This window comes from Lonchura striata, chromosome 16, assembly GCF_046129695.1.
Source record: "Lonchura striata isolate bLonStr1 chromosome 16, bLonStr1.mat, whole genome shotgun sequence".
In the NCBI taxonomy this organism is placed as follows: Eukaryota; Metazoa; Chordata; class Aves; order Passeriformes; family Estrildidae; genus Lonchura; species Lonchura striata.
This window is the reverse complement of record NC_134618.1, coordinates 14266855-14281509: the sequence shown is the minus strand read 5'-3', so window position 1 is coordinate 14281509 and position 14655 is coordinate 14266855. Positions and strand designations below refer to the sequence as shown.

General features: G+C 46.0%; 1 protein-coding gene across 1 annotated transcript in view; it reads right to left on the bottom strand.

Moving 5' to 3' along the window:
• Positions 1-14655, bottom strand: part of SDK1 (sidekick cell adhesion molecule 1) — a 376424-nt gene that overhangs the window by 27396 nt on the left and 334373 nt on the right. The window contains exon 36 of the mRNA XM_021549399.3: positions 1032-1147. Within this exon, the coding sequence (XP_021405074.1) occupies positions 1032-1147 (116 nt within the window). The remainder of the gene's footprint in view (positions 1-1031; positions 1148-14655) is intronic.

Here is a 14655-nt window from a genome sequence, read left to right as displayed (position 1 = left end):
GCACAGCCAGGAAAATGCCCTCCTCAAGAGGGTAACAAAGGTTCTCCCTAAAGTTCCTTGGGGTGCTTTTCCCCCTTCTTCCATTACATAATTTTTACCCTGATGCTATAAAATTAGCCTTCGGAGAAGTTGTTTCCAAGCGGGAAATTGGTGCCAGCCCTACTTATTGGACAGGCCTGGCAGTGAGAGCATTACAACAGGCCAAAGCAAGCCAGAGAGCTGAGAGAACAAGCCAAGGCAAGACTCCACCTTAGCTCTCCAAGCCAAGCTGCTGAAGCCATCTATATACGTACAAAAGGGAAAGGACAGGGATTGATATATAAGGATGCTTGTTACTGCCAAGAAGGGATGCCAGATTATTCACACTGGCTTGGCTTTCCTTCACTTATGGATCTAAATTCATGGAGAGAGGCAGAGCCAGACACTGAACCCAAGCCAAGCTCCAGACTTGCCCATTCCCACTCTCTGAGGGTCCATTCTCAGGCTGGAGATGCTGAGCAGCGTGTCTCTGCAACGTGCTCATCTCCAGCAAACCAAACGCAATTAATACCCTGATTTAATTTTGTTAAAGTTAAGGAAATGAAACAATGCTTCCAAAATCTGACCTGGCTTAGGTTTCCAGCTGGGAGAAAGTTCTGCTCTTCCTAAAGGCTTGTAGCATTTGATGGAGGGAAAGCTCAGTTAATTTTCTTCAATACATTTCTTGCTCCCAGCTCTTGTGTAGCTGCATTGCTTTTTGGAGCAGATATGTTGCCTGCATAAGTGGAGCAGCCTCCTTATCTGCATCCCCTGTTTCCCCCATGCTCTCCTTCTCCATAAATAACTACACACTCTCCCTTTTCTCTCCTCCCCCCTCCAAATCTCATTCTCTTTCTTTTGGTTCTGGGACTTGCTGCAGTTCCCTACTGCAGCCTGAGCACTGCTCTAATTTGCCTTATGTGGTGAGGGCTACTGCACTTTGTAGAGCTCTCTCACAAGCAAATAGCAATGCCAGGCAAGATAAATGAAAACAGCAGAAAGGGGAGGATTGCCTTGTAGCCTTGGATGATCCCGTTCTGGCTGTCGGCAGGAGGGGGGTCCCAGGTGAGCTCCAGCTGGCTTGCAGAAAGGGAGTTGACTTGGATGTTCTGTGGGGCCAGCGCCGGTGCTAGGGAGGAAGGAGGACAGAAGTATTAACAGTGACAAGCAGAATTAGCTCATAGCCAGGTTTTTCATTTGCAGGAGAACCCAGGACAGACTCTGTTTATGCCACAAGTCAGCAACGAGCCGGCCCCGGGGTATCTGCGTCATTCGGATGTCTCGGCACAAGAGGAGCGAGGAGCAGCTGAGCCTTGGGACGTGGCTGGGCTCTGCTCCACACAGGCTGCCTTAGACACTGAACCAACTCAATCCTGCCAGTGACTTTGAAAAAGAAAGGAAAATTTTGCCTTGGTTCCCTGGTAGTTTGGGGCTTACCTTTGGCAGTGGACAGTGCTCCTCCTCAACTGTTCCTGGTGAGCAAGGCAGCCCCTGCCACCATCAGCCCAAATGCCACTCAGTAGCAAGACTTTGGGCTAAAATACTGCCTAAAATTACCTCCAACCCCAGTCAGTTGCTAATCAATGCACTAATATTCTTTGTATGACAGAATGACTTTTAGTTTGCTACTATGGCTTTTTGTTAGCTCCACTTTGATTACATGTCCACATGCACACACTGGCCCTCTTTGGCTCCTGATGGCATTTCTTCTTTGAATTATGCTGTGCTAGAAAACCAATATTTGAGTGCTCCTGGGTCACTCCATCCCTTCCCTTTGTCAGGATCCCACTTGGTGCAGGTGGATTTTCCTCCCCAGCAGCTACTGAGGACGCTCTGTTCTCCTGACCTGCTGTCTGAGCCTCCGGCAGGTTTTAACAAAACAGCTCCTGTTCTGTTCACAGAAAAGGTGCTGAAGCATGTCCTGGTCAAACTGCAGAAGTGGGGAAAGAAAGGCAGGACAAAGGCTCCTCTTCTCCTTTCTCTGTGTTCAGAGTGCCATAGCCTTCTGCCAGACCCCCTGAGAAAGTTGTCTCTTTTCTCTCTGCCCCTTTCTGGGCCATAAATAGAAATGATAAAATATTCACCACTTGCACTGGATAGCACCGGTTAGCTGCTCCTCTGGAGACTTCTTTCTTAAGAGAGAATGACCTTCATAAGTCACACTTTTCTACCAATACTCCCTCCCCCCAGAGTTATAAAATAAAAAAGTAATTAACACCCACTCAGCCTGACACCAACTATTTATTTTGTTCTAACTGTGTGGTTTCCATATTATCACTGCCCACCCTGCCGTTAATGGAAATGTTAATAACCAGCGCCAGGTTGTTGTGACAGATGCTTGGGCTCATTATCAGAAATTCTTATTTACCGCTCCATTAAACGACAGAATCGCACAAAAAAACAATTCAATCAAAACTAACTGGAGGAATTTTAACAGCCACATTAATAATCCAAAACATAAATAAAGTTAATGTCTTTTGCATGTTTGCCATCGGCAACTCTATTGCAAAATTATTGCTATACAATTAAAACGTGAAAGGTAAAATTGAAAATAGCCTTTATCCCAGGGCTCGGTTAAAACTATTTATTTATTGTGGGCTTTTTTGTTTCCTTTCTGGCTGGATGGTGAATACATGAGGTGACAGTGACCATCAGTAAACCCCAGCTTGGTCACAAGGGTGCACTTGTCTAATTATTGCCCTGCCTTCTGTGCTCGTTGCTTGGCTGGATGCCCTCAGTGCAAGGGAGTGCTGTTAGGGATCAAAAGCCTCTAGATTTTGAGAATTTCACAGCACAAACCATAGCATGAGGCCATACTGATCACAGAGAGCAAAGCTGAAAACACATCCCAGAGATCTGCCAGGATGACATGCTCAGGGAAACAGGAACATGTACAATCACAGAGGAAAAGGGGTCCCTTTCGCAGTGCATTTCCTTTCTAAGGAGTGACACAGCTGTCTGTCCTGAGCTGACAGCTTCACAGCGCTCTCAACACCCAGGTCTGAAGCAGCACCTACAAGAGCATTTTTCTTTGGATGCCATGTGGCAGCCAGGAACAAATACTGCTTCTGAGACACGACCATCAGAGGAGACGGTGTGTACTACTCACTGCCAGAGAAACACTGCTTTTCCTCACCCCCTTCATGCAGCACATCTAAGAAACACAGTGGTTAAACCCTGCCAGTGGTAACTCTGCACCGACACACTCGCTGCTGGAGCCGCGCTTTTGCTGGCGCGGCGGAGGAAAATTTGACGGGAGGAACGAAAAAAAAGTGTGGAAAAAGACATTTCTCTTCACTACTCCAGAGCCTCCACAAGATGCAAATTGTTTGGTTTTGTGCCCTGTAAGTCTGTCCCTCTGTTCAACTTTCAAAGGCTGATGTGTCCCTCCTCCTCCAAGCACAGATTTCTTGTTGACAGCGAGGGACAGCAGAAGAGCGCTGCTGACGCTTGATGTGGCTCTGTGAGAGAGCACGCTCCATTAAGGGTGAAGTGAAACACTTCAAAAAGAAGGAAACACATCCCTGAAGACCCTACCTGTTTGCAACCCCAAACCATTCCCTGAATATATGGATAGCCTGTGCCAATAAAAGCAAGTGCATTTTAAAGGTGAATTCAAAAGACTTTTTGCCTTCTAGGAATGCACTTCAAGATTACTGAGTTTGGAATTTTTCACAGCTGTTGAAATCTCAAATACATAAAAAGCAAGGTTAGAGCTGCATACCTCACACTGCTTTAGGTGTTAGTGACATTATCAACTATAGCAGGAGTGACACAGACCCCCGAGGGCCCAAACATAGCTCTTGAAGGCAGGTGGAAAGCATTTCACTTTCCCTGAAAAAAATATCTGTGCACTCATGAAGTAGAATTCTGTGCACGTATCTTGGTTTGGAATCTCATGCAGATATTTGCAAACATTTCTTTTCTTATCTGATTTCAATTTACCATTGAGATTGTCTCCTTGAAACTCTCGGCCAAAGCCTAAGGAGAAAGACTGAGCAGGTTGTGTAGTAATTAGTAACAAATAGTAACAGATATGGGCTGGGCTGCTGTTGGCAGGCTCACGTAAAGACAGCAAATCTATCCAGAAACGTGGTGAGAGTGTCAAAATAAGCCTGTAAATAAAGTTACACATCTGAATCCACATTTAAACATATCACTGCCCTCATTTCCCAGCTGCACTGAGCAGCCTCTGCTCTCACTGCAGGCAATTTGAGCTTGCAAATGCATCTAACCTTTAAAGAGAAGGTGCTTTAAATCCCCAGTGGCCTCCCTGCTCCTGAGCTCTGTGCTCTGCAGAAGGTTCACCTCAGCTCTTCTCACTTGGGATATTTGTTCTCTGGGCTGTGTGGCACCCAGAGTTTTCCATCAATATGGAGCTACTACTCCTCTTCCCAGTGACAATTGCCACAATGCTCTGTGGCACAGGTAGGCTACAAATCCTTGTGATTCATTGGGCAAACTTGATAACTGGTTTTGTGAAGCATTCCTCACTGCTCTTATATCTGCTCCAGTTTCTGGGGAGCAGAGAATTTCTCCTCTATTGGTTTTCTAATTGCTCCTGCAGTGGCAGTGTTACTGGCAGACAAGTTTGGGGCAAGATTTCCTGATACTCACATGCCATTTAAGTAAAGATTCAGGCCAAATATGAAAAGAAAAATGCAGTGAAAGAGACTGAAAGGTTTCCTGTGCATCAGCTTGATCCCAAACAATCCCAAGCAAATTTCTGTTTTGTAAAGACCACTGATCCTTTTCTGCCTAGCAAGTGTTTCCCCCAAGTTCTTCAAAGCATTACTTGCAGAATATGCCTGCCTTTTTCCCCTAGTAGTCAATATGTTTGCATTTTGGTGTTAGCACCTAGAGGCCAGAATCTCATTGCACAATGTATTGCAAAAAAACAGAACAAAGACACAGCTCCAGGCCCCCAAATCCTCTAATCTGTTTCCACATTACAATGGAGGGGTGGTTGCAGCATGTTCTGAGTATCAGCTGTAATTTTCCCTACCTAGTGATTAACAACAAGGGGAAGGAACAGCAGTATTCAGTTCAGTGTGTGCTGATGGTGAAATCTTGCACACCAGAGCTTCCAAAGTTTACACACTGATTCCTGGCACACACAGTCATGGAAAATAGGGGTAAAAGGGTTTGGAAAGGACTCAGACATCCTCCCGGGTCACACTGGCATCAGTTTGCTGGTCAGAATTTCATGTAATCTCAAGCACTGACTTCTTTCCAGATTGTGCTGTCATTCCCACACAAACTCTGCCAGTACCTCCCTACTTTAACAGCTCTTTAAATAGGGGTTTGTGTAACAGACATACTTAAAAAATAAAAATAAACAAAATAGGGATATCTGTAATAGAACACTAACAAAATAACTCTTGTATTATTCTTTTTGATGCTTAACCTAAACCATCCTCACTATATGGAAGTTATATCCCTGCAGTGACATGGAGATTGTTGCTTCTTCAGCTGCAGCCACTGCCTTCAAGTCACAGTGTAGATAAGCAATAGTTTAGTGGATTCTAAAGCCAAACACAACACAATGAACAGAAGGTCACCAGATAAAGCAGTGATCAGCAGAACAGGCAAAGTGGGGTTTTCCTGCAGTACAGGCTTAGAGAAGAAATGTGAGGATGGTACCTCCCAGGAATGACCAAAAAGGTGGATCTGCAGATATCTGCAGTCACTCCTTGCACAAAGGAAAAGTGGCATGAGAGAAGAATGTTCAGTGTTTATTGGCCATTTTCTTACAGAGCCTGGGAGGGAGCAGTGGGAGGATGGAAGCTTCCCTGAGCAGCAGAGCCTGGTGCCATCAGGAATGCTGCGTGAGTGATGCTGATTAGCTCAATGACAATTAGTCAGTTGTGCTTCAAAACCAGCTACTGCGAAGCTGCTTTCCACTGTGACAGAGCAGCACAAGCTATATTTAGAATGTAAAGCACACTTCCCACTAATTTCTGCCTGTTTTAGGCTGGGCTTCACCTCGTGATGAAGTCGGTGCTTTTTCCAAGGGCTGTGCTTTCTGTGGTTACTCAGATGTGCTTCAGAGGCACTCAGAGAGGCAGAGCCACATTCCAGGGATGGGGGTCTCAACCCCTCCAACACACTCCATTGTGCCCGAGTGCTCCTGCCCCCTTACTGAGCAATTTGGCACCAATGCTGCCCTGCCAGGCTTGTGACACCCTGAGACATGAAATGAGCCTCACCAAAGGATCAGTCTGGCCCCCCCATCATTGAGATGTGCAACTGGTTGGGGGAGGAGGCTAAAACAGCTGTAAAAGCCAGGTTTTAATTGGGAATACTCCTTTCTAAGGGATGTTGATGTATGTGATGATTTACACAATTGCATAGAACAGTATAAGAGAAATTGAAACATCTCCTCATGTAACAGTGGAAGTGAACACAAGAAGAACTTGGAAAACATCTCTCTCACCTTCATGAATGCTGGAAGACAGAGCAAAAATGGAAAAAAATAGACATAGAATAGAAAGAAAAAATATAGAAAAACCTGTTTTAGTGGAGAAGAAAGGGTGAAGAGGAGAAAGAGAACAGCTGTCAGGATGAGAACTCTGGGAGTCTGGAACACCTGCAGTTGTTTTACTCTGTGCCATCTTGTCTGGGTAGGCAAACACTTGGCTCTCCTCTGTATACCACATTTAGTACAGTAGCTGTGTTTTGCCACATCAATTTTTTAAGGGTATTAAACTAATGAAGAAACATCAATTAAAGCAGCTGCAAATGATCCCCAAATGTAACATCCCCAGCTTCTATGCTTAGCACTGGGAAGCTTCCCAATGTTGGCACAGGTATCTTCAGCACCTGCAGAGATACAGGAGGGAGGTGGGGGTGGAGGGAGGGAGAGATGACATTGCTGCAAACTGAATTCCTGAAAACTGAAATTAAACAGGGCCTAGAAGTGGAGTCTCTTTTCCATGGACACAGGTCTAGGGGCTAACCTGCTAGTGCCCTTTTTGAACTGATGAGCCATTCTCATCCCGTTCCTTACCAGCTCTTCCAGTGGTGGTGAAAACACTGTTGCTGTGATCCCTAATCTTTTAAAGGGGGTTTGGATTTCCCACACGAGTGAGCCATGTGCAATCTGGGAATTTCATGGGGCAGACATGATCTGGGTGATCAGAACCATGGCAAACCTCACAGAGCAGTGCTGTGAAAGAGCCTGCAAACAAAAACTACACATTTTTCTTTTGCTGAATTGCAGAGTTCTACTTAGCAAACACAACCCTAGAACAGGCTATCACATTGCATACTGAGATTATCCATCAAGGAAGTAAGAGAGCCTGGCCCAAAACTGAACAGAACTGTCAGACTGCCTCTGGAAATGGTGTACAGGTGGTTAAAACAAGAAGTGGGGGGGATAATAAAATGAGCTTTTCCCTCTATTTCTTTCATGTCAGGAAGGATATGATCACACACAGCCAGCAGAGATGGGCCATGAGCAGGAACAGCAAGAGCCTGACAGGACTGGGTAGGCACAAACCTGCGAGCTAAAACCTCCTCTCTCTTACATCCATGCAAATCAGGGATGGCTCCTGCAGCTCCCTCTCCCTCACATCCGTGCACTCGGGGGTTTTCTCCATTGAAGAGCAGAAACAGTTGTGTAAAGAGAACAGTGCCAGCTCTGATGAGTGCAGGATTCACCCCCAGGAGGTGCTGAAGGTTGTTGAAGGGATGGTGAGGAGCTGCTGCATGTCTGATCCTCTCTTGTGTGCACTGGGAGCAGTACAGGAGAGGAAAGCACTGCCCTCCACTCTCTTACAAGTCTATCCATTAGAGAAGCAAAATTACCAATTTCAGATTGTTTTCCCACACTCCCCAGGACTCAAATTTCTTCCTCCTCTATTTGTAGTCAAGTTCTGCTTATAATTTATTAATGCCACATTTGAATATCATAATACCACAAGATCATGGCAGCTGACAAAAGCACCCACTTCACATCCACTAACAGCAATGGCAGCACCTACTAAAGTCTAATCCTTCTGCTTCACTGCAGCCAAGAGAGCGTATCAAATAATCTCCCCTGGGTCTGCCATCTACCAAATGTCAAAAGCTTTATCTGAAAAAAGTCAAAGGGCACAGGTGAGATCTGCCCCTGGAATAACCTTTCACTGTGGCTTTTATGCCAGTTTGGGTAGTTGACCCCCACGAGGAATTAATTTAGGATTTACAGATTGCAATGGTCAGGGAACCCCAGGGAGCTCACAGAAGACTGTGTTCTTGTGCTCCTGGGGAGAGAGAGATTACATTTAAATTTTCTTGACTCTCTGTGAGAGTTTTCTCTTTCTTTCTTTTTCATCCCTGAGGTCATTGCTGCAGTTTCACACCCCCATTCCATCTCAGTGCTTGGACTGCTGTGGCCAAGATATTTTAGGTTATTGTTAATTCATACTTTCTTAAGAAAAAATGGCAACTTTTCTGTTTTCAGTCTACAACAGGCAACCTGAAAAGCCTCCAGTTCTGTGATTGACGACGGATACAGCAAACAGATGTCAGGGAAGAAAACCAACTGTGTTTCTCCACAGCTGGCTTCACAGCAAAGCTGTACAGAGGAGGCAAAACCACAGGAGTTGAGACCCATATGAAAATACTTACAGCACAAATTTTGCTCACATATCCCAGGATGACTGCAAACAAGCAGAGCAGGACTGCACAATTAAGCAAAATAGGAATTTGGCTGCAAATATAACCCTTTAGTCAAAAGCACTCCAACTCCAGCCTGTGTCTGCAGGAACACGAGTTATCAGCCAGGGGCTTCCCCACTTCTTTACCAGGACAATTTCTGGTTCATTTGACTTCACTACTGATTGCTCACGTTTTCTGAAAGGAAGGTGAATTCCTCTGCTTTTAATGGAGTAGCTGTGCTGTTGGTGGAGGAAATCTCTGCATGCAGGATCAGGCTTGTGGCTGCTCCCGGCTCCCGCAGCCACAGAGCGCTGCAGCGGAGCGGCTCGTCCGTCCTTCCCTCCCACAACTGCAGCACGAACCCCATGATGAATTTGGGCACGGGGACCTGCCCGTCTCGGGCTACAGTCGGCACCAAAAAAATCAGCATCAAATGGTTGGGGTTGTGAGTTCATCGTCAGAGCAAAACGCTGCCTGGCAATCACAGCCCAGCGCTCCCGGCCCCGGGACCAGCGCATCAAAGCCGCGGATATTTTTTGCTAGGACAGAAACATCTTTCCTACATTGAGACGTGATAAAAAGAGGCAATTAGACCCGAGCTAAGCAGGAGCTGCCGCACTGCATAAAGCATTGTGCTGTACCAAAGGCTGCTGATGACCAATATTAACAACTTAATGAGCTGTTAATGAGGCGCGCGTTCGGCTTTTACTTGCAGCATGAAAACATTGCAAATCATTTTAGGGAGCTTTGGACTGTCAATGGAGAATTAAAGATGTCAAATAAGCCCATCAAATCTATGTCTCAATCTGGACACTGCTTTCCATTGCATTAGCTTAAAATTCCTTCTCCTATATGGTAGAATAACTTGCTTTGACAGCACTACGACTCTCAGACTTTGCTTCCTTCTGCCTTGACATTAGATTTCAGTCTCCAGAGAGCTGCAGGGATGTCTTTTTGACATGTTGACATTAAGGACACTTCTTCCACAGACTCACACTGGCACGGTTACTTTCTGTCTTGCCGTTGTAAGAGCAGCTACTGAGCTAAGCTACCAAATCTGGAAGTCTAATTAGCAAAACCTTCACATCATCTGTAAACAGATTAAGAATATAAAATTACCCTTAAAAATAGCCAGTTTGAGTAGGAAACGGAGCCAAGTCTTACAGAGAAAATTCATTTCCATAACTCCCCAGCATTGTAACAATACCAGCAGCACACAAGCAGTGACTAATGCTCTAATGTGGGCACACTTTAGTTTGTTATTTTTTACTGTCCTGTCACAGCCCTGTAGGATTAGATCCCACAGCCAAATGCTATCAACACTCCTGTTACCTTCAGTGGAACTGCATTGAGGGAAACAACAAATCCAAATTGGACTTGCTGCAGACAAGCCCTTAGTTGAGCCCCTGTACACAGAGTGAACTGGAGAAGTTCAAAATCCACCAAGAAACACTGATGGGATGTGCCCAGGGGCCAATCCTGCTCTCAGAAATGGGATGCTGTTGGGGTACAGGTGGATTGAATTCCAAGAGAAACTGGAAAGAGGTTACTTTTCCAGACCAATTAGGAACTGTCTCACCATATTTGTTTCCTTTCATCTTCCTACAGTTTGCCTTTCTTGCTCTGCTCAGACTTTACTCTGTCTTTAGCACATTATTGGAGAACATGGCTTGCATCTTTAACTCCAAGCTGACAGGAGACCTTCCATGGAAAGAAAGACACTGGGGACAGGATGGCAACCCAGTGTCACTCCTGCAACAAGGCATTCCCAGAATGTCAGGGTAAAGCTCATCCAGAACTGAGCACCACATTGGAACAGCTCTGCAGGTTCTCTAAACGTAAAGGTGAGGGGAAAAAGGACAACCAGTTTCAAACACCCTGCCATCCCCCAAAAGTAGCCTCTTGCTGATGTCCAGAGGTGTCAGCAATTAAAAGGCAAACACCCTTTTATTTCAAAGACTTGTTGCTCTTGAAGTGCCGAAGTTGCCCTTTGTTTAAAGTTTGAGCACATGAAACCAATAATTCATTTACCATTCTATTTCCCAGTAGCTTCCCTCCGTCCCCTTTTGTTTATTGAGGGAAGATACTGTCCCCTAGGCTGACAGGTTTTAGACTACTGCAATGTGAAATGGCCACGATAACCCTTCTCTTCCCTTCTCCAGTGGCATCTGGGATGGCACTGCCCACCCAGCTCTGCAGAGGCACAGCCAGCAGAGTCCCACCGAGACAGGAGAGAGCAGCCCGGATGCGCTGGAACCTTGTCATTCCTCTCCCAGCCTGACACCAAGGAGGCACAGGGGACTCCACACAGCATCTCCTCTGCTGCCTGGGCCAGGGGAGGAGATGAAGCTGCTGTGCTGTAAGAGAAAGGGGGGCCTAGGCAGTGCTGAGGGATCCCTGTCTCCAGAAAGGGACGGAGGTGGCACCAACGGGGGAATCTGGAGCGCACACATAAAAGAGTGAGGCCTGAAGGAAGAGATTAAAGCACCCAAGGGCAAAGGAGCCTTGTCCTGCCAGCCTTCCTTGCCTTCAGCACAAAGGGATGTTGCCCCAGCACAGGTAACCAGGTAAGAAGGGACAAGAGCTCTGTGCTGGAAGCTCTTTTTACTCCTTGCCTTTCCCATTACAGAACCACATCTCAGAGACCATCATTAAAAAGAACAACAACAACCCAGCCTCATCAGTTCTTGTGAATTCTGAAGGTCACCAATGTCACCATCAGTAATAATGACACACATCACTCCCCTCTTCACACAAATGGATTTACAACCTGTTTAAAGGCTGATGTCTCTCGAAGCACTTCACCCCTTCTGCCACCCCCTCTCTGCACACACTCACTCTACTCCAGCAACAGCTGCTGAAAGAAATGATGAATTCCATTACTTTTCATCCAAAACAGCTTTGCAGTATATGGGAGGATCACTGAAGGCTGCAGGCTCTTTAGCACAGGATTTGTATTGCCACATTTTACCTTATTCATCTTCCCAAATTAGGTAAGGCACGTCTGGCCCAAACCTGTGATTTCTGTTTAATTAAAATGCAGGTAGTGGAGTCTCCCGAACTCCAGAACCCCCCACACAATCAGGTAGTGACAGCAACCTGGTAGAATAATGCTCTTGATATAGTGGCTGCTCTAACAGAGTCTTAATTTCAGTGGAGCAGAACAGCACCTCTGGTAGCAGCTGCGTTTTGGGCTGGGATGAATATCAGTACCCAGCCTCTGCCTGAACACTCACTGCCTCCCCAATCAGAGCCAGCATCCCTGACAGCTGAACTGTTAAATGAATTAACAAGGCGAAAAGGGGGCTTGCCAGCGGGGCTGTGACTCCCTTCCTAATTTCTGCAAGTGGTGGCTTTCAATTTTTCTGTCATTTGTCAGGAGATGCACATGGTTCTCTAATGAGCAGGGCAGAGCTGCAGCCAGCTCTAAAAAGACAGTGTTCAAGGATCTTCTGGGCCTTGGAGGAGAGGGATGCAGATGCTTGAGGCAGGTGGGGGAAGGACACGGGCTCTGCTCAGAACTGAACAGGCAGCACATCCTTCCCAGCTGTGCTGAGCGCAAGGACTCCCAGCCCACTCTCCCATCTTGGGGAAGAACTGCTCTCCACACCAGTGAGTTTTGCCAATATCCAGGCAGAACTCAAAAGGAAGCCTTCGGTCTTATGGGCTACTCGAAAAAGGAAAAGCATTTCCCGCACCTGTAGAATAAAATTTAAAACCCACCACTAAAAAAACCCCTAAAGATCCAAACCACTGGCATCCAGCTTTGCAAGTTGGGCTACAGAGGCCTTTTAATCATGGCTGTCCCATTGTTCTCTCCCAGAATTTCCACCTGCCCATCAGTCAGAGGCAGGGAAGACCTGCTTAGGTTGCCCAAGGGGGCAGTTGGCTGAAGCACAGCTCAAGAGCACTCCAGGGCTGGAGACAAACTGCCCATTTGGGTATATTTTGCTCATTTAATTGGCAAAACTTGAAGAAGGTTGCTTTTAGTGGCTTTTTTCCCCCCAAGCTTTTCAGGTGGTTCCATTACCTACTGGAACTTTTACTGCAAAAATCCAGGTCTGATCATAGGGAACATTTCAAATCTAACAGGAGAGAGCACAAGAGAGAAGGAAGGAATCACAGGCACTCCTCCTTCTGCATCACTCTGTAGAAGCTGAACAGCACAACCAACAGCAACACGAACACCCAACAGAAATGTGTCTTTTGACTGAGCTGGCCTAAACCCCAAAGCACATTTCCCCAAAGGCACAAAGACTTTATATCCCATTTTATGAGCCAGAGAGGAATGCTCTCCCCTCTCCCAGAATTACTGCAATGCTTAGGGCAGAACGAGGCCCCGTTTAACAGCATTGAGACAAGCACTACCTAAGAGTTTCAGCCCAGGGACTGGCCACCTTCATTCACTTTGTGCCCAGTACTGTGCCTGTGTCAGCACTTGTTTATTGGGAAGCTTTTCTCTGTTTTTAACCTGGATGCCCCATTGCTGGAGCTGAGCAGAACTCATTTTTTTCCAGCTTGCTGCTTAACTGCCTTTACCGTGGGTAAGAACATTGAACAAACAATAACAGCAAAAACCTTGTATTTCCACAGCACACTTTAACTCAAAGGTGTCACAAATCAATTTAAAACTTAAATTGCAATACCATCTCCAATCACTTTACTCACAGTATAAATCACAGCCAGTTCTGGAGGTGGAAGAGGCAGTTATATAACAAAGTGTAATAACTTCACACAACAAGAGTGAAAATCGGCAGGAAGATCCTACATTCATCATCTCTGCTATGTGAACCTGGATGGTCCCTTTCCAGAGGTAAATCCAGGAACTCTAAAACAACAGCCAAGTCACACACTACAACTTCAGACTCATCAGTCCTGCCTGGGAAAGGAGGCATCCTGGATAGCACAGAATCATGGAATGGTTTGAGTTGGAAGAGATCTTAAAGCTCATTTAATTCCAGCCCCGCTTCCTTCAGACACTCAGGGGTCCTGTGATTATCTCAGTGTGCTCTCAAGTCTGTCTCCTTCCATTGCCTTGTTCCCTGAGTTATGATGGGAAGAGCTGGACTGTGGGATTAAGAGACACAATATAACAGCATTTCCTTGTTTTCCCCAGCTGATTTCCCATGCTGTGTACATGTGTATAAGTGCATATGCTGGCTCCATTTGCAGCAGGGAGATACTTAGCTCTGAAACAAAAATGTATTTTGAAGCCAGATACAGTTGCCTCCACTTGGGACTTTCTTTGCTGCAGTTGCAGGAGTAAGTTGGAGCAGCAGCACACTAGAAAAAAAATGTAAATATTGCCAGCTGTCTCTCCAGGACAACGCTGCTCTGATTAATTTATGATGTTTTCAAAGAAAGATGGTGAATGTTCCACCATATTTGAAATAAAAAGGTTAAGCAGAGTTTAAAAAAAATGCAGAGTAGAGTTCTTAAAAAAAAGGTGCTTTGCTTAGTTTTGAGCAACAGAATGTCTAATGAGTAATAATGAATTAGTGCTGGCTCGGATAGCTCCTCCATCCCTCAGCCCTGAGACACAGAACAAAGTGCAATCAGCTCTGCTGCTGGGCCAGGCAATGGGAGGGTGGAGCTGCCTCCCCTTGTTCTGAGCTTCAAACGCTGCTGCTGCAGAAATGGAGACCAGAACTAAGGAGGATTTCAGAGCCAGCCTCCCTCCAGCTGGGATCACCAGAGCTGCAGGAGGGCAGCAGCTATTGCAGTCCTGCCCTTCCCAGCTGGAGTTTCTGGGGGGACAGACTGGCTGGGGCTTCTCTGGGCTCTCACAAAGCACCCATTTCTCAGGGCATTCACAGAAGCATCTGCTCAACTCTTCCGTCCTGATTTCCACCTCCAGCTTCCGGGGAGGGAAGGATCTTTTTTGATAATTTTAAAATGATCAAAATTAATTAATTAATTTTAAATGGTCAAAAAGGACTCAGGCACCAGATCCAGAGTAAGCAAAGGTTTGAACAGTGCCACTGACTGGGGCCG